Source organism: Drosophila navojoa, chromosome 5 (assembly GCF_054131105.1).
Source record: "Drosophila navojoa isolate 15081-1374.11 chromosome 5, UAZ_NAV_1.0, whole genome shotgun sequence".
Lineage (NCBI taxonomy): Eukaryota > Metazoa > Arthropoda > Insecta > Diptera > Drosophilidae > Drosophila > Drosophila navojoa.
Genome location: NC_142893.1, coordinates 7,807,816 through 7,833,016, shown reverse-complemented (window position 1 = coordinate 7,833,016; position 25,201 = coordinate 7,807,816). Strand labels below are relative to the sequence as shown.

General features: G+C 36.2%; 5 protein-coding genes across 8 annotated transcripts; 3 read left to right on the top strand and 2 right to left on the bottom strand.

The window, feature by feature from the left end:
* Nucleotides 1–451: 451 nt before the first annotated feature.
* Nucleotides 452–5,504, top strand: GTPBP1 (GTP-binding protein 1). Of its 3 annotated transcripts, none has more exons than XM_089262436.1 (5): nt 452–789; nt 2,597–2,950; nt 3,284–3,464; nt 3,530–3,872; nt 3,932–5,504. In XM_089262436.1, exons 2-5 carry the CDS (start codon nt 2,692–2,694, stop codon nt 5,150–5,152), a joined length of 2,004 nt encoding a protein of 667 aa, XP_089118562.1. In that variant the 5' UTR covers nt 452–789; nt 2,597–2,691; the 3' UTR covers nt 5,153–5,504. The 3 variants fall into 3 exon arrangements, with proteins under 3 accessions (XP_089118562.1, XP_017959952.1, XP_089118561.1); XM_018104463.3 differs by lacking the exon at nt 452–789 and adding an exon at nt 1,183–1,407; XM_089262435.1 differs by lacking the exon at nt 452–789 and adding an exon at nt 2,345–2,513.
* Nucleotides 5,505–5,860: 356 nt separating this feature from the next.
* On the bottom strand, nt 5,861–6,346 carry LOC108653743 (protein NCBP2AS2 homolog). The gene is made up of 2 exons (XM_018104488.3): nt 6,083–6,346; nt 5,861–6,019 (listed from the first exon to the last, which is right to left on the bottom strand). Exons 1-2 carry the CDS (start codon nt 6,253–6,255, stop codon nt 5,938–5,940), a joined length of 255 nt encoding a protein of 84 aa, XP_017959977.1. The 5' UTR covers nt 6,256–6,346; the 3' UTR covers nt 5,861–5,937.
* MED9 (mediator complex subunit 9) lies at nt 6,269–7,078 on the bottom strand. Its single transcript, XM_018104483.3, has 3 exons — nt 6,693–7,078; nt 6,503–6,566; nt 6,269–6,446 (listed from the first exon to the last, which is right to left on the bottom strand). Exons 1-3 carry the CDS (start codon nt 6,992–6,994, stop codon nt 6,282–6,284), a joined length of 531 nt encoding a protein of 176 aa, XP_017959972.1. The 5' UTR covers nt 6,995–7,078; the 3' UTR covers nt 6,269–6,281.
* Nucleotides 7,079–8,695: 1,617 nt separating this feature from the next.
* LOC115561913 (uncharacterized) lies at nt 8,696–11,891 on the top strand. The gene has a single exon (XM_089261991.1). The coding sequence runs from the start codon at nt 11,483–11,485 to the stop codon at nt 11,660–11,662; it is 180 nt and encodes a 59-aa protein (XP_089118117.1). The 5' UTR covers nt 8,696–11,482; the 3' UTR covers nt 11,663–11,891.
* A 38-nt stretch (nt 11,892–11,929) lies between these two features.
* gem (transcription factor CP2 like gemini) lies at nt 11,930–25,019 on the top strand. 2 transcript variants are annotated; one of them, XM_030382469.2, is made up of 13 exons: nt 11,930–12,697; nt 14,923–15,034; nt 15,227–15,430; nt 18,251–18,323; nt 18,415–18,812; nt 18,879–18,972; nt 19,709–19,853; nt 20,414–20,986; nt 21,050–21,225; nt 23,676–23,877; nt 23,951–24,066; nt 24,141–24,215; nt 24,449–25,019. In XM_030382469.2, exons 1-13 carry the CDS (start codon nt 12,317–12,319, stop codon nt 24,891–24,893), a joined length of 2,994 nt encoding a protein of 997 aa, XP_030238329.1. In that variant the 5' UTR covers nt 11,930–12,316; the 3' UTR covers nt 24,894–25,019. The 2 variants fall into 2 exon arrangements, with proteins under 2 accessions (XP_030238329.1, XP_089118115.1); XM_089261989.1 differs by lacking the exons at nt 11,930–12,697; nt 14,923–15,034; nt 15,227–15,430; ... (4 more) ...; nt 20,414–20,986; nt 21,050–21,225 and adding an exon at nt 23,457–23,599.
* The last annotated feature ends 182 nt before the right edge of the window (nt 25,020–25,201 follow it).

Below are 25,201 nucleotides of genomic sequence, written 5' to 3'. Positions count from 1 at the left end.
GAGCAGCAACCGAATAGGAAGGAAAGCATGTTAAATATATTTTTAGCATTAGCATTATGTTTTCCCCCACCCACCCCTAATTAGCTGAGCTTTATTACATATGATATGTACATACATATGTATTTAAAGAACAAAGCCAGACAACTTCAGCTGCCCGCCCTACCATATTCACACATACATACTCTGACACACACACCAATTCGCATGTAATGTTTTTGGATTAAATCACTACGAATGATGCAACACGATAAAAATTGTACCAAAATTGTTAAAAACGTTTTTATAATTTGTAAACTATTTTTTTAGACTATCATACATATACATATATATTAAAAAAGAACTGTAAAAATAAAACACATTCATTTTGTAAGACATTTATTTCTGGCTTGCATAACTCATGTTATGCCGGCGATACGAGCACACACACACTTGCACGTATATTTACATCAATGTTTGACTCCGAGTGTGTGCGTGTGTGTGTGCCATACGATTATGCCTAGCAACGCCTTTCGTACTGGAGAGCGAGAAGGTGCGAATGGCTTGACCGGTAGCGAGAAGAAGCAGAAGAATCAGCACACGGCAGACAAGAAAAAAAACTTGTTGACATTGAAATTTTTGGCATTTCGCTCGCTGTGCACAGCTGTTTGGAAGTTTAAAGATCTTCGAATTCTAAAATCGCTCAAGTTAAATGACAATTACGTCGCTGCAAATACTAATGGAAACTTCAAGTATACAATTGGCAAATGATTGCAACTTATCAGGAAAATATATATATAACAACATAATAAAGTGAGCGAAAAAGGCAAAGGTGAAAAATGTATATGCGCACTTGTATATATACATACAAACTGTGTGTGTGTGTGTGCGAGCAAAACTTGTGTTCTCATTTAAATTCGCCGTGAATCATAACTATGTTCATTTAATTACAAAATACATGATATATGTATAAAATTATTCTGAAGGTTCCAGTAATGAAGAATGCTTATCAAATAGGGCCAATGCTATATAAACAAAACGTAGCAGCAACAACAACAAAATTAATCACAAGCTAGCTAAAAGCGAATCAAAGTAATGTTAATTTATATTAATCTCTCATGCGTTGTGGTTTTTATAATATTAACCACTTCCCCTTTTGTTAATTTAAAACTTTGCGGTCAGGTTAGATAACGATAGTCGATTGCAATTGACTTGCTATCGATAAGTTCCGTGTCGTATTGCCACTGCGTATTTTGGCGCACTGGCAACGCTACAAAATCGTACGTGGCTTGGACAGACGAAAAACAATTCGTAGTCAATGTACTAATTATGTACTCTTTAATGTAATATTAGTGCACTTTTATCCAAATTCAATGTGCATAGTGCAAAGTACAAACGCAACAGCAAATACGACAAAGTGCTGCATGAACTGTAAGTAACTGTAAAAGGACGAAGAAAAACTTGGCGGGGGTTCATGCAGGAGCCCAAAAGCCCGCAACAGGAGTTTGTGGAATCAACAAAAAAATGAAACAACCCTTTCACTTTTTAATGGCAATTTGGATGATTTTCAGATGCATCCAATATTCATCTGCATACATATATTTCCCCTCAGCTGATCTACAGTTTGTTATTCAATGGCACAAAACAAATACCAGAAAGCACAACAAAAGAAAAGGCGCAGGAATTAATTGTTGTTTTGACTTTGTCATAATGTATCTACATTCGTACGTGTGGGCGCTATAAATAAATTGTTTTCGCATTTTTGATAGGTGCACCGCAAAAAAATTAGAAACGGCAAACAAAAGTGCAAAAACAATGTTTGAGCTTTTTCATTTGTGTACGTCAACAAAAATCGCTTACATAAACTAGCAGCGAAAGAGAACCAAAATAAACAAACAGCGTCTTATGCTTTGCCAAACATACACACATTGAGAGAAATACACACACGCGCACGTCCGTACATGTGCCTCTAGCTCCAATGGCTAGTCATCTTTATGCGAGAACAGCTGTTTGTCAACTGTCCCCAGCTGCTGTTGCTGCTTAGCTCGCTTGTTCTCTGGCAATGTTGTTGGCGTCGCTGTGTCTGCAGCGCTTATACTAACGGCTATTTCGTATTTGAGTGAAACTCTCACCCTCTCGCCTCAACTGTTGCCGCTTTACTAGAATGTTTTGCTGCAGCGGTTATTTCGCCTAAGTACGAAAATTCATGCGCCTCAACTAGGTCTCTCAATTTCTTGAAACTGATGCAATAATTTTTATGTACATTCTCCTTTTGGAGGGACTTTCGCAGCAACATGTAGTTGCACTCTTTTTTCTCACCGCTATGCAAACTTCCTCGCGATCTCTCCCTCCCACTCAAGCAACTAAGATCCACTATGCTCTCTACTCTATTGCGTCACTCACTGAATGAGTTTCGTCAGCATTTCGTATAAAAGTGACGCTTCTTACATTGTTTTCTCTCATTACCCAAGTGAAATGCAAACACGGCGCACGTATAACCACTGTATAACTCAGCAAGGCAAATGGGCGTGGGATAGGTTAGGATGACATTAAAAATAACTAATAACAGCTTTGTGGTAAACAAATTCTAAATTGAATTTATTTTCGGTTTTTCTTGCAGAAATAACTTGCACGTACATACACACATATACACACACAGTCAGGCAATGATTCCAAGGATATAGAGCGTAACCCAGCTTAGTTAGACACCCAATCATGAACAATATACAGAACGCACCAGCGCTGCCCCTAAATGTGGGCGTGGGCATTAAAAGCGCACGCAGCAATATCTTTACCGTGGACGGGGTGCCCACACAACAGCTGCAGCAGCTAAGCATCGACTACTCCAGCATACGGGGCAAGGATGTGCTCGTGGCGCCCAATGAGGAGCAGCTGGAGCTGCTCAAGCGGCGTTTACTCGATCGCATCTCTGATAGCTGCGGCGAGACCATCTACGAAATCGGCGTGGGCGAGGGTAAGTAGAACTAAAAAAATACAGGCGGAAGGTGAAGAAGAAGAGTAAATGGCGAAGTGCAAATATAAATTTGAGAGCCAGGAGTCATCTCGCTCACACGCACGCATGTAGGATTGTGGACTTTTGTCCCAGGCTCCTGGAGAGTGCGAAAGAGAGAACAAGAACTCCTACCGGGATTGAGAGCTTTGCTTGCTTGCTCAAAATACATACATATAAATATACAGTGATCCAAAAATGTCTTCGTATAAAAACAATATATACATTAAAGAAATAAAAAATAAATAATCATATATATGTATATATTCTAATAATGTGCATCAACTCCCTCTATAGATGGCCGGGACAGTGGACTGACTGTGGAGCAGTTTGAGGCTTCGATGCGCACGCTGCGGCAGCTGGCCACGGCTATAGATGCTGATCTCGTGGTGCTGCGCGAGCGGAATGTGGAGAAGGGCAAAACGGCGCAGGTGCTCATACGCAAGCATATCGATACAACTGACTTTATGGAGATACGGTAAGACCCGATGCTTAACTAATTCTACAATTATACAAATCTGATGTTATCTATTTCTCTTCTAGCGTGGCTGTTGTTGGCAATGTGGACGCCGGCAAGTCCACGTTATTGGGCGTTCTAACGCACGGTGAGCTGGACAATGGACGTGGCCATGCGAGACAACGTCTCTTCCGGCATAAGCATGAAATCGAAAGCGGACGCACCAGCTCGGTGGGCAACGATATACTCGGCTTCGATGGCGTCGGTAATGTGGTGAATAAACCAGATCATGGCCATCTGGATTGGGTGAAGATCTGCGAGAAGTCCTCGAAGGTGATTACGTTCATTGATCTGGCGGGGCACGAGCGATACCTGAAGACGACAGTGTTTGGCATGACGGGTCATGCGCCCGACTTTGGCATGCTGATGGTAATTGGAAAGCCTTTACGTGTATATATACTTATGTAACTGACTGTTATGTTCTGCAGATCGGTGCTAATGCTGGCATCATTGGCATGACCAAGGAGCATTTGGGTCTCGCATTGGCCTTGGCCGTGCCCGTCTTCGTGGTGGTCACCAAGATCGATATGTGCCCGCCCAATGTGCTGCAGGACAACATGAAGCTGCTCTTCAAGATGCTCAAGTCGCAGGGGTGCCGCAAGGTGCCGGTTGTGGTGCGCAGCCAGGACGATGTGGTGCTGAGTGCCACGAATTTCGTCAGCGAACGCCTCTGTCCCATCTTTCAGGTGTCGAATGTGAACGGCGATAATCTGGATCTGCTGAAAATGTTTCTCAATCTGCTGAGCACACGCATGGCCGGCTCTGAGAATCTGCCGGCAGAGTTCCAGATCGACGATGTGTACTCGGTGCCAGGCGTCGGCACCGTCGTCTCCGGCACCTGTCTGCAGGGCACCATAAAGCTAAACGATAATCTAATGCTAGGGCCGAATGCTGTGGGCACCTTTGTGCCCATCACGATCAAGAGCATCCATCGCAAACGGATGAATGTGGAGCGTGTGCGATGTGGGCAGACGGCGAGCTTTGCGCTGAAGAAGATCAAACGAACGTATTTGCGCAAGGGCATGGTCATGGTGGCGCCAGAGCTAAAGCCGCAGGCATGCTGGGAATTCGAAGGCGAAATCCTTGTGCTGCATCATCCGACAACGATCTCCGCCCGCTACCAGGCGATGGTGCACTGCGGGAGCATACGCCAGACGGCTTCGATTGTGCGCATGTCCTGCGATTGCCTGCGCACCGGCGACAAGGCGCGCGTGAAGTTCCGGTTCATCAAGCAGCCGGAGTACATACGGGCCGGCCAGCGTTTGGTGTTCCGCGAGGGACGCACCAAGGCGGTGGGCAACATCCTGCAACCGATGCCACAGGCAGCCGCCTCACCATATCGCCCCAAGCCTGCCAAGATGCAATCGCGGGCCCACAACGGCAGCAGCAATAGCAGCAACAATCAGCAGCAGCAACGTCACAATGGCCAGGGCTCCAACTCCTCCGCATCCTCCTCGGCGGCGGGTCAAGGCTGCAGCAAAGACAATGGCGAGGACAACAGCAAACAGAGTGGAGAGCGACGCGAGGGCAGTCGTCGAGGCGGCAAGCGGAAACGCAACAATCGACCGCCCCTAAACAGTTCCGCCGTGGCGCCCGTAAACGGCGGCACCAGCTCCCTCGATGCCGTGCCAGAGGCAACGCAAAACTAGAAAACTCCGTTATTTTCAATCCACAAACTGTTTTAAAAAGAGAAGGAACTATGGAAGCGGAAGAGGTTTTTTTGTACACAAAATTTGATAGTTGTTAAGCTCGTATTTTGACGGTTGTGCTAAATGTGAGACATGCGACCGTTAACTTTAATGAGAGAAACTAATAAGCATAGGGAGATTAGAGCATAGCGCATGAAGAGAGAAAGTGAGACAGAGAGAGAGAGAGAAGAGAAAAACTATTTTGCTACAGGTAGCACACGGTAAGACGTCTTTGTATGCTGTGTGACAATTTGTGTGTAAATTTTGCTAATAAATAAATGTCTAATTTGTTTTCGTCCAATCTAAAGACAAAGGTTTGCCAAATTCAATTTAGTTGCTAGATGTATACACTGAGAGAAATGCAATTGTAAATTTCAATATTATATTTCAATAATTGTAAATTTGAATTTCTATAAATGCTGATTTTATCTTTTTTCAATTAAAAATGGAGTGAATTTTTCTTGATAATTCATTTGTGTTTTCAATTGTATATTATAAAATTACATAATAAATTTAAAGATTTTAAATGTTAATCAAACTCCTGCAATGACAGTAGCTTCTTTATTGGGTAAACATAATTATGTTGCAATGACACTTGCTTATTTATTAACTCTGCTGCTTCAGTGTTGATTAATACCAAATCGTGGTATTTATTGAAACAAAAAAACATTTCACTTACTCTTGTAATTTAATTTATATGCCCAAATTGTTTATAGTCTATTACTAAGAAATTTACAATAATTAATTTATTTTTTCTGATTCTTGAGCTCCTTCTTGACGCCCTCCAGTTCCTGTTTGACATTATTCCGAAACATGTTCACGAATGATCTGTGGAGAGAAACGGGGAAATTTGCATGGCATTGTAGAATCGTCTTTAAGGCCTTCACTCACTTGAACCGCTCGGGCGTCATCTCGTGCAGACCCTGCTCCCTGGCCAAGCTCTTCGATCGGTACATCAGCGCGACGACCAGCTGAGCAGCTCGCCTCATCGGATAGCTATCAGCCATGCGCTGAATGAGCTGCTCGTTGTTGGCGAAATAGCGCAATATCAGTCGCAGAACCATTGTGAGAGTGATTTTTGTTCCCTTAACTAGAATTCGGTATCCTTGTATTTGCGTATGAGCTGCTGCTTGAGCCTCAGTTGACTGCGCAACAGTTCCAGGCGCTGCAGTTGCTCCTCCTTGTTGTAGTCGATGCCCGGCAGCTGCTTGATCTGCTCACGCGCTGATTCGAAGCGTTTTTGCAGTTCAAAGATCTGTGTAAAGTTTTCATTTAGTTATTGAGTAAATTACAGGGTATTTGTTTGCTTACCTTATGATTGCAGTCCTGCGATTCACGCAGCTTGGCAGCGTTCTCCAAGGGATCCTTTTCCACGCTACAAAGAATTTTTGGTTATATAAGCTACGTTTTCTTTGTTTGAAAATTTTCTTGGTTGCGCAGTTAACGCTGCATTTTATATAAATATTATTTTTTGGCAACACACACACGCACACACACATACCAGCGCACAATATCGTAAATGATTGGCAATATTTCGATATCCAGCTGATCAACTGTCAGCGGTCCGCCGTTGCCGATTCCGATGCCGTTCGATGTTTGCGTCTCCTGTGAGATGGTCGTCGTCGCTGTTGTTGTTACTGTCGTTGCTGCTGCTGTCGCTGCCGCCGCCGTTGACGCTGCTGTCGTTGTTGTTGTAGTTGCTGATGTTTGTTGCTCAAATGGTGAATTTGATGTTTGCACCAGGCCGTCGGCTGTTAATATTGGTTTCCTGTCTTCAATTTGACTAATGGGCGAGAGTTCCATTATTTTATTTGCGATGTTTGCCTTCTTTTGCAAACGCGTTGTTTTGGTTTAGGTGTACGATAGTTGCTTACTATCTTATCGATATATTTGCTGCTTATCGTTTTCTAGCTGACAGTGCTGTAAAATGTTGCAGGCAGCAATTAGCGCGCGCAAAGTTAAAGATTTAAATATTCCTTAAAAAGCTTAAGCTAATAAGAAGCTATGTTTGCTTTAAAATTTATGTCTAATTTATGGCATATATAAAACTAAATTCCATAACTCTTTCTTACAATCTAACGCTACGCGTTTTCAATTTAAAATTGGTTAATTTGTTTATTTACTTGTCGCAGTCAAAATTATGAATGGCTATACAAAAACAAATGACTTAAATTGTACTAATTATTATAAATTAGCAAAGAGTTTTTTTCTGACAGCCGCTAATTGAAGCCACTAAAAATCGTACATGGCAAATTAATTAAGACCAAAGTCGTCAAAATATATATATATATATTTATAACATGAAAGAAACGGTTTTCTGATCAATATCTATAGATGAGATGAGAACAGAGCGGAACAATTTTATTACAACGAATTGCGTCTTTGACTTTCATTGTGCAAATAAATTAATTTCACTTGAGACCTTGCTATTGATGGCAATTTAAAAACAATTGAAGAATATTTAATTCGGCATCGCTCATTGCCATCAATTGATGAAAAATGAGCAAGGAGGAAAGCATCAAAAGTCAACTTAGATAAAAAAAAAACCAAACTGAGTTTTATAATTCTTTTTTCTTTTTTTGCCATATCTGTATATGTATTAATTGAGTAAGATGTTTCAGAAACCAGACGGGCAATTTCGGCAACTTTTTGAAGACTGCCTTTGTCAATTAAATTTGTAATTAACACAAAATTTGGTGCAGTTCATGAATGAATCCAGAAGACAAAAACCCCAAGCCCACAAATATGTCATCTAAGTAATAATTATTGCAAATTTACTGAAAAAAAAAAAAAATAATAATAAAAATTAAAAATGGCAAGGGTTAAAATAACTTTTAAATTGAGCATCAAATCCGTTGCTTGTATAAATTTTGGGCACAGCCAACATAACGGCTATGGCTCAAAATTAGCACAATCAAAAAACCCTGTGCGATATTTGCGACGCATAATTCTCTCTCTCTCTCACACACACACACTTGTACCATGTGCATTTTCACATATAAATAATAAGTGAGAATAACGTCAATGCACCCACCCAACAAAGAACTCAGAGGCAGGTGCAGCCTCTCGCCGCTCGCCGCTCTTTTAGTCATCTCTAGTCAGCTCTTAAGCGCTGCTGCTCTCTCGATCGTTGGGGCTCAATGTTGATATTATGAATTGTTGCTGTAATTCGCTGACAGTTAATACTGCAGCTAAGCTGATAAAAAAAAAAAAAAAACTAATAACTAAAAAATGCAGTAATTTGTACAGCTGGAGATCCCGACGTCTGCTTCCTCCTGATTCGTCGTGTGCTTGGCGACAACAAGTTTTATTTTCTATGCTGCATTCCACAGGCGATTTGCATGTCCACAAGTGCGAGGAGGGCAGGTCTGTTTATGCGTGTGCAAAGAGCAACGTTCTGCACGCTCTTATGCCAGCGAACACGAAAGAGTGAGAGAAAGCTGCTCACGTCAGTCAGCTGGGAAGCGTGTAGTCAGAGCTAAAATTTATATTAGCGTGTGACGTGCGCTCACAAAAATCAGTACGTTAGCTCCCATCGGCTAAAACACAAGTTTTGTGCGCGTTTTAATAACCACATCAACAAAACAAGATTTATAAGCGTTAAAGCAATAACAACATCGATAGCAACAACAAGCAATAAACATAACCAGCAGCAGTATCAGCAACAATTACACGCCGGCGCTTTTTGTTAATCAGAAAGATACAAAAAATAATATTTAATTAGCGCGCGTAGCGACGACGCCATCGCAGCCCAAATAATAGTGTTCGAGCTTTTTTGAAGTCTCTCCCAATTTTTCCTGTGCCAATTTTATTACGTGTGCGTACCAAAATACGTCATCGACGCGCGCACCAAAAGTGCGAACGACAACGGCAACAACAACAACAAGGAGAACAACAATAGCTATCGGCAGCCATTGAAAGCTTCTGAGTGGGCAGCTCATACACGCATATCAAAACTAACATACATACATCAATAGAACATACAAGCTAAACCATAAAAGCCAATTGAATTGAATTCAATTGCAAGTACGACGCGCGTAATCAACATAAATCGAGGAAAATTTTGCTCTATTTGAAATAATTAATTTGTTGTTGTGTAGTTCGCGACGGCATTCACAGTGAAACGTAACAGCAGCAGTCGATTTAGTTACGAGTCAAGTGCGCAGCACGTGTGTGTGAAAGAGATAACTATTGTGTTTTTAGTATCGTCATCTCAGATGCGGGTGCAAGTGAAATAAAGCACTTGATAAAAAAGCAAAGAAGCACAAAGAAACCGAAAACAACAAAAGAGTGCAGCTGTCAACCAAAATAAGAGCAGATAAGAAAACGTGCAAAACAGCTGAGCAGTGCAGCAGCAGCCAAAACAGCGACAGCAACAACAACAACAATTGAAATCAAACGCAGCGCGCGAACATGGTATTCAATTGGTAAGGCAGCGAACGTCACCGTCAGCGGTAGCAGCAGCAGCGCAGTCGCAGCATCGTCCATCCCATACACAACAAGTGACAATCAACTTGATCAACAATCAGCTAAAGTAGCAGCAGCAGCAGTAGCCGCAGTTCTCGCCGCAGTCGTAGTCGCAATCTCTCGCCGTCCCTTGTCCGTTTTTTTGTTGGCGTCTTTCTGTTTTTTCTCTGCTGATCATCGCAGTCGTCGGCTCGGCTCGCTCGGTTTTTGCGTTGAGGCTTGCATTGAATTCGGGAACTGTAATTGAAACGGTATCTGTAGTTTCCCGCTATCGGCGAATATACTCACAACTCATTGATATTTTAACCTCGTGTCCGTGTTGGTTGCCGCTCGACCAAGGTTCTGGCCACACAAAATGCTCGTCTTTTTGGGCTTTTCGAAGCCTCGCTTCGTCGGATTAAAAGTGCTCCTATAACCAGAATTAAATCGGCATATAGAAAAAATAAAAAAATATATATTTATTTATATTTTCAAAGGAAATTTTAACAAATTGGCAACAATCGAAAAATATAGAAAACAATTAATGGACGTCTCAAAGACAAAAATATAAAACGTTTAAATTTGAAAATTGCGCGTAAGAAAAATATAAAAATCGGTCGATTTAATAAATATATAAAACTCGATTAAACAAATATATTATGCAAATTTAAATAATTAGCGCTGCAGTTCGAAAACCAGTTTATAACAAAATATATACTCTTATATATTTGTGTGCGTGTGTAAAACCTAAAAAAGGCTCTAATTAAAAAACTTAATACAAGCAAATATATATAACAGCTTACGCACACACATTTAACAAAATATAACACATACAAACCTAAAGAAGGTTTTCAAAAACTTTATCAGCGCACCAATACCAACAAATCCGTCTACCAACAGCACGCACGCATACACATGCAAAACAGCCTGCTATAAATAATACGCACACAACGAAAGCAGCTGTTACTCTCTCGTCTATGTGAGCAGCGATTAAACGTGAAGCAGCAGCAGCAACAGCAGAAAAGTAGAAAAAAAGCTACAAAAAATATTAGCAAAGCTTTGCAGCGATTTTCACACTCATCGGCTAAACAGAATACATTTGTAACGCGTCTGGAATAGTTGTGTGCCTTCAAGTGTCTAAGAAAAAGCTAAGCAAAAAATATAAATACAAAATATTTGATATATATCTATAGAAAATATATATAAAATTATAATTTGTGCGTGTTTTCGTAAGATAAAGAACGCGCAACAGTGTTTGCAAACGTCGCAATAGATTCGCCAAATGAAATGCGAAATTTGATTGACAAATTTATAATCAGCGACTATAATGTGCGCCTTGTGACAGTGCTCTACCTGCAGCAACAATAAAAAGTCTTACATAAGCGAGGAAAAACCAATAATTTTTATTGGTCAAATCATCATCTAGAAAAGAAAAAGTCGAAGTCGTAGAAGTGCCAAAACATTTGGTCGCCACATAACTAGAATGTCAAATATCTGACAGCGTGCGACACACACAGACACACACAAAGCTTAAGTTGAGCCACCGAATTCAACAGCAGAGAGCGAGACATAGAGACTCTCGCAATTAACAGTTAATTTTCACGCAAAGGCTTTAAAACACAAGCTCGTTAGAATGTTTGCATCAATCTGACAGCGGTTTAAACAAACCAAAACAAAAACTAGCAGAAGGATAACTAAATCCAGTCCAGCCAAAACGTTCCACAAGCACTGTGCGAAGGGAACGATCGAGAAAAGTTGGAGGAATCGAGATAACAACGTTTTTTTGTGCAATTCCCCCTCAAATTGAAATTTTGTGCAACCGAACGAGAAAGAACTTAGCGATAAATGGAGAAATCTGAAATACGACTGCAACGCATGTCTAATGAATATCAATCGCAATCGAGCTATATGTATTTGCGAAACAAAATGCTGTTAAAAATTGAAAACACCCTACTACGTAGCCATCGTCAGCGTGAGACCACCGGGATCAAGAAACTGTATAATTCATTTTTCGTACTGTTTTAATTGCATTCAAACGTCCCCTCCAACGTTCGAAGAACGCACAACGAATTTTATTTTTATCAATTCAAACTTACAAAACAAAAGTTGTTAAAACAATATCAAAAAAAAGTGAAAAATATCTAACTAGATATTATTTGGTTGTTAGTTGTACAAAAAATCCAAGTGCTGTGCTAAAAAAAAAAAAAAAAACACAAAAAACAAACAAACCAACAAAATAAAAAATAAATAAAAAGCTAGTGTCATTTTTTTTGTTTGTCATAATTTAAAATTAACCAAAATACAAAATGTTGACATAAAATAAGTAAATAATAAAAAAAACTACAATTATAAACCTCCAATTCCCTTCTACATCTTATTATTTGTTGCTTACAACAAAATAAAAAAAAAAAAACCTTGAAAACATATTCAAATTAATTTTTAAGTGGCCTGCAAAAGCTTGACAAAATTGCACGCGAAAGCTCGCCGAGGGTGATACCCTGGAATACCCCGTGTTTCTTAAAGTGCGTACTAACGGTTATTGTGGACAAAAACAATAAATTCGTTGATTTGTAATTAAAGCTGAGTAAAATTGTTTAAAAAAAAAGTAAGCCATAAAAAAACATTTGGTGAACTAAGGAAGAATTAGAGGAGGAAAATTGGAATATATTTTTAAACCGGATGGCGCTTTCGTTTCTATCGCAAAGTTCCGGTCTGTTGGATTTACACAGCATATTTGATCCACAATATTCAATACTACAACAACAACAACAACAACCGCATCAGCAGCAGCAGCAGCAACAATTGCAAATTCATTTATCATCAGACCAACAAGAACAACTACAACAACAACAACAACGCACTTCAACGAAATTTGATCTAAGCATCTTCAACGATTTCGACCAAATGGAATTCAACAACAACAACTTGAATCGAAATCATCATAATCAGTATCCGAATAATAATAACAATAACATCAATAATACCAACCACAATACCAATAACAACAACAACAACAACAACATTCATACGCACCAAACTAACGGAGAAAATCTTAATCAGGTAAATATTATAAAGAGTTTTGATTATTTATTTATACTGAATTGATTTTTTTTTTATATATATACACATATTTATAAAATATGCATATATTCATTAAAATGTTTAAAGTTTCATTCTTATTATATTGCATAAATAAATATTATGTGTATGCTTTTTAAACACGTTTTATATGTCTGATCGAAAATCTTATACATTTTTATTACTTTCAACATACTTATATTACTAGTATAAATATATTTGTACTAAAAATGTAATGATAAGATATGAAAGACATAAATAGCGAATGCTAAAATATGATAAGGTTTTTGATTAGAAATATGTGACGTTTAAAAAAAAAAATATGAACAAAACAATTTTTTTTAAATATATAAAGAAATCATAAGTTAAAATCTATTTATCAATTTTTTTTTTTTTTTTTTTTTTTTTTTTTTTTTTTTTTTTTTGTAATGTAAATGACAGTTCAAATTATTTATAGAGAGCACAGATTATTTTTTTTTATATACATAAGAACTATCACTCAAGAATTTAATTACCTTAAAACAATGTGATGACACATCTTTTTTTTTACATCTAATCTCTAAAAAGATCATTCTATAGATTAGGTCTCAAATATATGGAAAGTTTTTGACAAATAGAGCCCATAGTAATATAAATAGAATATTACGTACATAAGCATATTGAATATGAATTGGCAGTAGGCATTATCTGAAAATAAGACTTCATAAAACATATCACAGATTGTATTTTTACTTGTTTGTTTATAAATATTGATCTATATATATATATTTTATTTATTTACTTATTTTGCTTTGTGCCACTTTTAATTGGAATTGTTGCTTGAGTATGTGTAAATGAAATAAGAATAGAATTCGGATCACATATCCAATTGACTGGCACAGACAGCCAAACAAATACCTACAGCAACATTCGATACGAATGTTCTTCAACTAAATCAACCTATTAGACATTTGAGACTGCCTTCCCTTTATAGCTGTTAATTGATAAGCACAATGGCTTTACTGCTTTCAGCCATATTTCCATTCATAGTCTGGACATTCCGAAAGTGCTAATGCCAGATATGTTTCCTTTCAATGTCGTTCCTATTTGTTTGCGTTCAATTTTTGCTACAATCGATGTATTACATAGTCCCAAGTCTGCTCAATCAATCAATCAATCCTCTTTTCATCTGATTTCTGTATATAATCCAATAAGAGAATAAGGATTCTTTCAGCAGTCAGTCAATAAAAAATTAAAATATAAATAGATATATATCGATATAATGGTAGCTATATCAGTTGATATCTTCTAGAATTAATTTAATTGAACAGGAAGTAGCACTGTCAATCAATACAAACAAATTTATATATATATATATATATATATATATGGAAATATGGGACGTTTTATGATATATACTTATAAGAAATGATATCAATTCAAGCTGTCGATTTTGGCGTTCAGTCTGTCAATAAAAACAGCTGAAAATATATAAAGATAAAGGGGGAGAGGAAGTAAGTGCTCTAAAAATAACTAAAGGCGGTCAAATTTCTTATTTGCCAGTTTTTATTATCGAGTTATGGAGTTAAATACGAAATACGCTGGACACAGGTCGCGCCTTGTTGTGGCCGTTATTATTGACATTATGCGCTTATCTTTTGAGAACACAATCAAAAGAAATTAAATAAAATCTACACACAGGCAAAGGCCCAGACTGCCGGGCGTAAACAAATGAAATCTCAAAGTACTCAATGTATGTATAATGGCTATATACATATATCATGTAAATTGCAATCGAACGTGTATAGAAATTATTAACTTTACGATTTACACTCACTTAATAATGCACAGCGTTTGTACACAGAGAGAGAGAGAGAGAGAAATGGAGAGAAGGAGAGAGAGTACTCGAGAAACGGACTGAGAGAACAATTTACAGGCATAACGATTCTCTTCAGTTGTTGTAGTAGAAGCATTTTTTGTATTATCAGCAAGGTTTAGGACCCCAATACCATGTTAGGTAGCACTGAGAGATAATGCATCTGTTGTGGCTGGGGCAATGCTGCGATAGATCTGTCTAAATGAGCAGCATGCTAGGCGATTTCGTAAACGAAAAACTAATTCGTAGACAGTGTGCTATAAAAGTTTTCTAAATGCGATAGTTATATACATATGTATAGCTGGAAATCGAACTTTAACTAACAAATCGAACAATTGAACTCTCTTTGTAGATCCAAAATAGTCATTTCATTAGCGGCTATCATCATCAGCATATTGGATCGGATTATGAGCCAGTGATTAACTTTGTTGATTCACCGCCAAACTCTGAGGAATCTTGGACAGGTAAGGGATCTCAGAACGAATCCAATTTAATATATACATATATACACACATATATATATACATATATACATATATACATCATTAATGACGTTTAACACACTGAGACTCATCGCATCCATCAAAAGCAAGGCAATTTGTGTATTCGTTAATCGATAAGTTTCGACTTCGATTTCGATTTCGATATAAATACAGACGGACAGTCCAAGGATTCACCAGGACCGCAAATTATCGACGTGAGAACAATTTACTCAGACAGTGGTTCGCGCAAAAGACGAATGGATTGGTACTCATTGGACATCGGTCAAAGTGAAAATTCACCGACAACTCAATCTGGCGAAATACCCAATAAGGTGGCACATCACGAGAAAGATAAACATAAACGTGAAAAGCATTCAGGTGAGACAGATCGAAAGAGCTTAAATATGGTAGAATATAAATCGAACCTTTTAATATTCATTTTAAAGATTATTAAAAACCAGTCTAGGACTAGATATATATAAAAAAGTTTCATTAAAAATTTCATATATTAATTCCGTTAGCCCACTCGACTACATGTATTCCAAGTGCCTCATCAAAAAGTCTTTGAAGCATCCGAAATATAGAGCCTAACATATACGGCAAAACATCCACGATAGTTTTTTCTTTATATTAAGATTCTACGCTTTTATCGCATTCAAAAACAATTAACAACTATTGATGAGTAAACCTGTTTGCTTTGTATTTAACGCCCAACATGCGCCATAGACTTAACTCTATCTCTGTAGAGCCGACAATCTGATTTTAATATGCCATGCTCTTGGAGAGCTATTTTTCAAGCCAAAGCGCAAATGTGTTAATTATTTGATGAACAAACATACATTTTTTGTTGTATTTGCTAATTAATCAATATCTTAGTGATATGTACGGGTTCTGATCGTACTCCGTGTGTTTCTGGCCATAAAATTGATTTTTATTGCTCACATCGTGAGGTAACATTTAAAACTTCATTTAGTTTGTTTGCAGCTTCAGACCAATTGGTAACAGTCTATGTGAAGTAGCCTATTCAAATATTTAGAAACTCCAAAATCAGATCAATAATATTAGCAGTTTATTCTGGAATATTCAATTTTATTTAAAAAGAAAAAGACAGTTCATACGATTCGGTATAGTATTTGAAATCGGAAATTCTAATAAAAAAGAATTAGGAATTAGGAAGAACTAGAAAGCAATTAAACTAAAAACCATCGAAATTTGTGAAAATAAATTTGATAAAAATACTAAATTATATATTATAATCATTAATTATTATTCTATAAAATATAGATTGTGGGCTCTCTTTAAAAAAGAGGCATATGTAATATCTATTTTTTTTTTTTCTTTTTATACGACCCTTAATTAACTTAGCACATACGTGCAAGACATGATGAAAACTGTAAGAATAGCTTCAAGTAGAGCTAATGAAATAATAAAGTATATAAATTTTATAGCTTTTTATAAAAGTTATATGTATACAATTATAGGTCTGGAAAATAACCAAAAAAAAAAAGCTATTAAAACACGCCCCCCTAGAGAAATTTAACATCATACTATATAGAATTCGATAAGAAATAAGTTAAGCTAAATAAGAGTTAAAGTATATGTATATATGTATATATTTATTTCTGGAATTCGACGGCTGGGTTGTTAAGAGTTTACGATTTGCCAAAATCACGCAAAGTCGGGCAACAATTGTCATTGGTCTAATTACAGCACAGCTCTAACAATGCTGATACAGATATAGGTATAGACACACATATATATGTATGTAACTATATACATATATATAGTGACAGAGACACACATAATTTTAACTCTTTCGCTGTTTTACTAAATCGTGCTAGAACGAGTGCCTATCGGGCGGTACTCGTGATGGCTTATCAAGAAATGTGAAATCAACACGACAATTGTCCGGCAGATAAGGCCGCAAAAAAAGGAAAACAAAAAGTTGTCGACGTTTTGTAGAGGCCGTAATTAAAGCAATTTGAATTTTTAGAAAATTTTGCTGCCATTAGTCGAGAGAATAGAAATACTTAATTAACAGCAAATAATAATTAAGTCTATGGCGTTTACTATATATATATAAGCTATATATACACATGCATAGATTGCATTCAGCATTCAGTTTACATAACGCTAGCGGCTTAATGATTTATTTTTCCATGGCTTTTTGTCCTCCAGACCTCGCCTTAAATTCTATTATTTGGTACTCGATCAATGTGAGCTCTTGAAATTTTATTATATACGTCTGACATTGGTGCAATTGTAGTGAAGTAATTTCCTCTTTGATTATAGGCAAATTATCAAGCCATGTGAAGAGCGAACGTATTGTGAATAGTTAAGTTAGTTAGCTAGAATTTCAAATACCCTGTAAAAATAGTTAGTGGAAAAAATTAAAGAGCAGAGAGGTTGAGAACGAGACAGAGAGAGGCAGAGAGAGAGAGTGAGGTAGTAAAAATTACGTTAGTATGATAGATAAGATGAATGTAAATGTAAATAAAGAGAGAGACGTAAACAGAAGAATAGAGAGATAAACAAACATATATGATAGAGGTCTAAAAAGTGACCGGTGTTATCATTGAAGATCGAGGAAAACAGTGAGAGTGAGTGAGTGAATAAGAAAGTCTAGTACGAGAGATTGCAAATGGGTCAAACTACATTGATAATAGATAAGTTTAAGCAGCTAAAAATACTATGGGAGCCATAAACATGATGAATTTTCAATTATAAAAACAGAAACAAGACTAACACAAATATTCAAATGTAAAAATATTAATTGTATAAAAACTTAAATGCAGATTTTTTTTTATTTTAAATAATATAATTATTGATAATTATTTGTTGATAAATAAATGTCGATTTTTTTTTCGTTATTTTTTTAAAATATATAATTATTGATATTGATTTGTTGATAAATATTAATATACTAAAATATTTATATACATTTAATTTTTATTTTTATTTTTATTAAAAAAAAACACATTTTTAAAAATTAGTTTTTATTATATTTTTTAAATTGTTTTCAGTGCAGTTAAAAAAGATCGAACAGTTCGATCCGAGTTTTTCTTACTTATCATTCTATTAGCGTAGAAAAACTATTTGCTTATATGTAAAATATTTTTTTATTTTTAGACGCCTCAAGTTAGAAAAAAAAAAATTGTTAAACAAATATTTTGCCCACTTTCTATTTGCATTTGACAGGTCGCAGCAGCTGGAGCGACGATATAGGTTTTGATCTGAACGCTGAGTTTAACAGTAACTCGTATTTGAACAAGTGAGTACAGGTGTTCATATGAATATACATATATAATGAAAGGGGTTTATTTATTTATATATTTTTCAATAATATTTCTTCTATTTTGCAGTGAAAACTTTTTATCGTTCTCCCCGAGCCTGACGGCACTTAAACAGGAGCCGCAAACGGAGCAGCTCAAACCGAACGCAAAGATAGCATTGGATAGCGGCAGCGCCGGCTCGTCAATTGGCAAAAGTGACAAATCGCCATTGGGCGAGGCGAATCACTCACCACAGCGCACGGGTCAGGAGATTGCAGCAGCAGCGGCATCAGGAATTGTAGGCGGGGCACTTGCCGAAGCTGGTGGAAAGCATGAGTTGAACTCCGTCAACATTTGTGGCTGTGGCTCGCCGCAAGGCTCGCCCGCCGCAGCGGATTTTGAATTGAATTGCAGTGGCAATGGCAACGAAGCCGCAACGGCTGAGCACACCCGAGTTGCAGCTGGCCGTGAGGCATTTGCCCAGGCGCGTAAGTAGCTGTTGCACTTCATAGTATCTACAATTTGATATAATTGCATCAATTGATCAATTGCAGCGCGCTCTGGACTGCAGCAGCAGCTGAGCGTTGTCGAGGCGGCCAAAATCGAGCCCTGCTCGTCGGCCGGTGCATCCCATGCAGAGGATCATAAGTGAGTGAACAATGCGAAGCAATGCTAAGCCGACTAGACTAAGAAAACTCTTAGCTGAGTCTCTTTTATGATAAGCTAGATAGTCATATCGGCAAAACATTGCCTAAATTTAGATTTAGTTTATAGTTTCCAGCAGATTTTAATTTAATTTGCTATATTATATATTTATTGTGAATTAAATTACTTAGTGTGAATATTTTATTGGTGTTAAACTAGTCTCAGATAGTTATTTATAGCTTAGACTAAACCCCAAAAGAATAGAGGACTTAATAATTTTTATGTAATTTTATATGTAATTTTTTTCAAAAAAATAAATATTCTCCTTGTATTTAGTATAAAAAAGTATATATATATTATGTTCAGAAATATTTTCTAAATTCAAATAATTTAATGTTGATTAAATTGATTTAATTATTGAAATTATTAAGGTTATATATTTTTGTATATTTTATTATTTTTTTATATATTATATATTTGGTATATATCATTAAATTTGTATATATTATATATATTTGATATATTTTTCTTTTTATATATTATATATATTTTTAATATTACTATATCGCATTTATATATTATACCCCATTTATATATATATATATATATATATATATATATATATATATATATATATATATATATTTATATATATAATTTTTATATATATATAATTTTATTCCTATTTTTCCAATTATCTATAATATATTTCATACAACCTTATTTCGTTATTTTGCAGATTTCAGTACATTTTGGCCGCAGCCACCTCAATTGCAACGAAGAACAATGAGGAGACATTGACCTATCTGAATCAGGGTCAGAGCTATGAGATCAAATTGAAGAAAATTGGAGATTTGTCTTTCTATCGCGATAAGATCTTGAAGGTGAGTAAAAAGTCAAGAATGCAATGCAAGGATATGGACATTCTCTCTCTCTCTCTCTCTCTCTCTCTCTCTCTCTCTCTCTCTCTTGCTCTCTCACTCTTGCTCTCTCTCATCATCACTCTTTTACTCGCCTTGAGTTCAAACTAATTTGCAAAAAAAAACGGCAAAAATTAGTTTAAATTGGCTGAGTTATTGTTATGGTTGTTTCTATTAAGACTATATCAACTGAGCTCGTTGACAATATACGATTGCGGAGACTGAGCGCCGTTGTGTGGCACAATATTAATGTGTGTGTGTGTGTGTGCGTGTGTTTGCATGTTAATTGATTTTAATATGCCCCAATTAAACTTAATTTATACGCAAAACAACTTCAAGCATGTCATCCGTGCAGAGGCAATGTCTCATGGGGCAATCAGACAAAATTTTGAGTAGCTTTAAATCTAGCTTTTCTTATGCCTTTTCTTTTCTTGTGCGTTTAACTTGAACTTTGTACATTTTGGGCGTTTATTTTCATTTTTTTATGAGTGTTCATTTCATTTATTCATATTTTTTTCTTGCAGAGCGTTATCAAAATCTGTTTCCATGAGCGTCGTTTGCAGTTCATGGAACGCGAACAGATGCAGCAATGGCAGGCATCGCGTCCAGGTGATCGCATTATCGAGGTGGATGTACCATTATCGTATGGCCTGTGCCATGTCTCGCAGCCATTGAGTGCGAACGCATTGAACACTGTTGAAATCTTTTGGGATCCATTGAAGGAGGTCGGTGTTTACATCAAGGTTAATTGCATTTCAACCGAATTTACACCAAAGAAGCACGGTGGTGAAAAGGGTGTACCATTTCGGCTACAAATTGAAACCTATATAGAAAACACAACAACTGCTAATTGTAACAACAACAACAACAACAATAACAGTAACAATACTAATATCAATAACAACAACAACAACAATAACAGCAGCTCGAGCAGCAGCAGCTCCAGCAGCAGCAGCAACAGCAGCAGCAACAACAGCACTGGCAATACAACTAGCAACAACAACAACAACGGATTGGCCATTACCTCACCGGCTCAGACGGATAATCGTAATGCAAATGGCAAGCAGGCAGTGCATGCAGCTGCCTGTCAGATAAAGGTGAGCTGGCCCCAATTAATTTAAATATGTATATTTAGCAAACGATTCTCAAATGCTTGGCAGGTCTTCAAGCTGAAGGGCGCCGATCGCAAGCATAAGCAGGATCGCGAGAAGATCCAGAAGCGTCCGCAGTCCGAGCAGGACAAGTTTCAGCCCAGCTACGAGTGCACCATCATGAACGATATATCGTTGGATTTGATAACGCCTGCCATCACAACTGGCGGCTATAGTCCAGAATAGTAAGTACAACGATTCATATATATATATATATATATATATTTTTTTTTTTAAATTTAAATTAATTTTTTACTATTTATTTATTTTTTTATTTATATATAAACAAACAAATTATTGTTACTTAATTATTTTATATACTTTGTGACACAAAAGACATAAAAAAAAACAGTTTTTATACTCTTTTGTTTTTTATAATTATTTAGTTTTTTTATAATTAAAAAAAATTTTGCGATATATATTTTTTTTATATTTTTTTTTATATATATTTTTTTTATATATATTTTTTTTATATATATTTTTTTTATATATATTTTTTATATATATTTTTTATATATATTTTTTTGTATTTGTGTATATTTTTGTTTTGCCAAATATATATTTACAAAAAGAAATACTTATACATAATATATATTTAATATATTTTTAAATTGAGCTAAAAAGTTATATTCTCTATTTTTTTATATTCAAAAATATGTAATATTTAATGTTATATATTTATACAATTTTTTATTTATAAAAAAATAGGAATATTTATTTATTTATTTAATTTTAACTTAGGTTAATTAACTTCTATACCATCAACTCTATATTATCATTTAGCTTTTCCACTACACATTCAATTGTTCGAACAATTCCATTGCTCTTTGGCTCAATCCAGCTTAAGCTATCAATTCACGCTCGTTTTGTTTCACTTTAACTATTTGTTCTATTTCCGTGAAATATATAACATTATATCATCTATTATATAAATGTATTTAAGTTTTCTATTTAGTTGATTGTTTATGGTCGTCACAGTCCAATGATAAAACTTTTGATTTATGATGCTTTGGGCTATGAATAACTAGTTTATAGTTAAATACTAAGTAGTCCAGTTTTTTGCGTTGTCTAGATTGAGGCTTTATTTGCATAGAACAATCCCAAGTTCAAGTGATGTATAAATATGTATTTATATCTACAACTATTTATTGTTCAATGGGTACTCAGCACCTATGGGAATTTGTTGTATAACCTTTTGTAAATCACAAATCAACTATTTTTTTTTTAAGTTCACTTTTTTCGCTTTTTTGTTTGTTTGTTTTTATAAGCAAATAATTGCCTTTTTTGTTTTATTTTTTTATTTTTTTTTTTTTTTGATTTTTTTGTATATATTTTTGCATTACGCTCTCAATGTCTCGCTCTTTCTATCTCCTCTCGGTTGAACTAAGAGCTGTACAAAGAGATTTACTCGTAATCTGTACGGTTTCTCTGTAATGAATAATCTCCACTTACACTGCTCCGAACCGGTCTTGTTTTTGCATGGATCATTAATAAAATGACAAGTATTTGCGTTTATATGTGGTGAAGAATGTAGAAATTATATATAGTTACCAACCGGTTGTGTTACCCCCTATGTGGCTACAACTGAAAGGTAGATTAGCTTGCAGAGCGAGTTATATAATTATATAATATTCTGAGCTAAAAAATATTTCTACACAAAATATAGAAAATTCTAAAAATTCAAATAATAGAATTAAAATTACAATTTATTAAATGTTTTGAAAAGGTGTTTTAATTATTTAAAAATATATAATTTTTAAGAAATAAATATATATAAATATATAATAATATTAAATCTTAAATGCACAACAATTTAAAAATATATTAAAAATTTTTTAATAATTAAATTAGTTATATATAGATAAATGTGAAAAAGTTTTCAATACGCTCTAAAATATTAAATGCATATGTATTTATTATAGGGTATAGTTTAGTTGTTCAGTCTGGTTTATTGCTTTTGCCACTTGTTTACTAAAGAATGTTTTTCATTCAATTAATTATCGCGCTTATGCGCCACTTGCTTGAGAGTCTTCATAATGTTTATTAGTTTAAAAAAAAAACAACTAATATTATGAAAATGGGCTCCCATGCTAATTGAATTGGTCAACTGAAAGCATTTTTTGTCTGCGGCTGCTGCCAAATTCGGCATAGCTAAAAAGTTGAAGGTCATCAAGTGTATGGAAATGCTGGTTGACTAAGCACAATTTGATGGGGTTTAATCAGCCGCCACAAAGCGTATCAGATGTCAAGGTAGTTAAGACATGACTATATACATATATATGTATATATATGAATGGTATATATAATAATAAAAAGTAATAAAAAACAGGCCAAGTGTGCCAGAGCATAAACTGTACCAATAGAGAGGCAGACAGAGGGAGAAAGAGAGAGAGAAAGAGAGCAAGAATGTGAGAGAGAAAACTGGTATATGGCTACATGATAAGTATGTGTATCTGTAAAATCTGTGTATCTGCTGTCTGGCATTCGTGAACATGCGCTTGCTTTCAAAGGATCACGCCCGTCTCTCTCAAAACGCACAGCAACAAGAGCATTGCATTTGTATATATTAAAATATAGTTCAACTATTGCAATATATAATAATATATACATACATTTTGTTTGTCTCTATTTACAGTATGAAATTGTGGCCAAATTCGCCGGTTCATATACCAAAATATGATGGAATGCTGCCATTTGCCAGCAGCGCATCGCCGGCGGCCAGCAGCAGCCCAATTGCAATCAATTCGGTGACATCCACAAATTCGCCAACATTGAAACTAATGGATGCCACAAGCATGGTGTCGCCGCAGCATGTGCCAGCTGATATGGATGATTATGTAGGCTAAATATACATATTTATATATATATATAGCTAACGCATAAACTAATTTGTGGCTTTCTCTTGTATAGAATCAGAATATTATGCCCGAATCAACGCCCGCACAAGTCACACAATGGCTGACACATCATCGTCTGACGGCCTACCTCAACACCTTTACCCACTTCTCGGGCGCGGATATTATGCGGTGAGAGAGCTCTCTGTACAATACTATATAGGCTTTTGCTCTAACATATTTATGTTCTCTCTTTCTATATTTAGCATGTCCAAGGAGGATCTAATACAAATCTGTGGACTCGCCGACGGCATACGCATGTTTAATATATTGCGCGCCAAGTATGTTGGGCTAGCAACAATGCAATGACACTAGCTGAAAATTGGTTTTGGATTAATCTGTAATAAGTGGAGAGTATTTGTGGAAGTTGTAAAGCTTTCAATGACAAATTCACTCTATATTCAATTTGCAATATCTCTCTGTTCTACTCCACTACCAGATTAATCCAATATACAATCCACAGCTATTCTCCAATTTTCAATGCATTCACTTACCTCGCTTCTATTACCCGCAGATCCATTACGCCTCGTCTGACGCTCTATGCCAGCATGGATGGCTGCAGCTACAATGCCATCTACTTGCTCTCTAATACGGCCAAGGAGCTGCAGCAGAAGATCTATAAGCTGCCCGGTTTCTACGAGTTCATGGCTAAGGGCGGCTCGTCTGGCCTCTTGGAGAATGGCGGCAATGTGCCAGCTGCCGCAGCAGCAGCAGCGGCGGCGGCTGCTGCCGCTCTATACAACAACTGGGGCATGCATTCGAAATATTCGGGCAGCGGTTCGAACATCTTCAACGAGGTGAACAAGAGTTGCGTCTACATATCGGGGCCATCGGGCATACTTGTCAGCGTCAGCGATGAGGTGCTCAACAATGAGGTGAAGGACGGCAGTCTCTATGCCCTGGATGTGCAGGGCGGCAAGGTTATATTGAAGCTGATCAATAAGCAGGATAACAATTGAACTAAAATTGTCTATCGCAGCTTCAGAGCTAGTTGTAGAAATGCTATTATTGCCTGGTACAAACCGATTAACCATGATAAAGAAAAGTATAGTTATTTAGCATTTAAATCGAGCTATATCACACAATTGTTATGAATAATACACACGCGTATTACAGTTCTTTTTCACACAAATATGAGCATATACATGATTTCTAATAAATCTATATGCTCTTATTTCTATATAAGTTTCAATTTGTATGAGATTTCGCGCAGCAATTTTGAACAAGTAGCCACATTTTCTTAAAGAGTTTCTGTTCTTATCCCCTT

What these genes read in the sequence shown, in the direction of transcription:
- GTPBP1 (XM_089262436.1), top strand. Translation starts at nt 2,692, where the DNA reads ATGAACAATATACAGAACGCACCAGCGCTGCCCCTAAATGTGGGCGTG. An exon ending in CGAAATCGGCGTGGGCGAGG is followed by an intron (nt 2,951 to 3,283) that starts GTAAGTAGAACT and finishes CTCCCTCTATAG; the next exon opens with ATGGCCGGGACAGTGGACTG. An exon ending in ACTGACTTTATGGAGATACG is followed by an intron (nt 3,465 to 3,529) that starts GTAAGACCCGAT and finishes TTTCTCTTCTAG; the next exon opens with CGTGGCTGTTGTTGGCAATG.
- LOC108653743 (XM_018104488.3), bottom strand. Translation starts at nt 6,255, where the DNA reads ATGGTTCTGCGACTGATATTGCGCTATTTCGCCAACAACGAGCAGCTC. An exon ending in ATGACGCCCGAGCGGTTCAA is followed by an intron (nt 6,020 to 6,082) that starts GTGAGTGAAGGC and finishes TTCTCTCCACAG; the next exon opens with ATCATTCGTGAACATGTTTC.
- MED9 (XM_018104483.3), bottom strand. Translation starts at nt 6,994, where the DNA reads ATGGAACTCTCGCCCATTAGTCAAATTGAAGACAGGAAACCAATATTA. An exon ending in ATTTACGATATTGTGCGCTG is followed by an intron (nt 6,567 to 6,692) that starts GTATGTGTGTGT and finishes AATTCTTTGTAG; the next exon opens with CGTGGAAAAGGATCCCTTGG. An exon ending in CGCAGGACTGCAATCATAAG is followed by an intron (nt 6,447 to 6,502) that starts GTAAGCAAACAA and finishes AACTTTACACAG; the next exon opens with ATCTTTGAACTGCAAAAACG.
- LOC115561913 (XM_089261991.1), top strand. Translation starts at nt 11,483, where the DNA reads ATGGAGAAATCTGAAATACGACTGCAACGCATGTCTAATGAATATCAA.
- gem (XM_030382469.2), top strand. Translation starts at nt 12,317, where the DNA reads ATGGCGCTTTCGTTTCTATCGCAAAGTTCCGGTCTGTTGGATTTACAC. An exon ending in CTCTGAGGAATCTTGGACAG is followed by an intron (nt 15,035 to 15,226) that starts GTAAGGGATCTC and finishes ATATAAATACAG; the next exon opens with ACGGACAGTCCAAGGATTCA. An exon ending in AGTAACTCGTATTTGAACAA is followed by an intron (nt 18,324 to 18,414) that starts GTGAGTACAGGT and finishes TCTATTTTGCAG; the next exon opens with TGAAAACTTTTTATCGTTCT.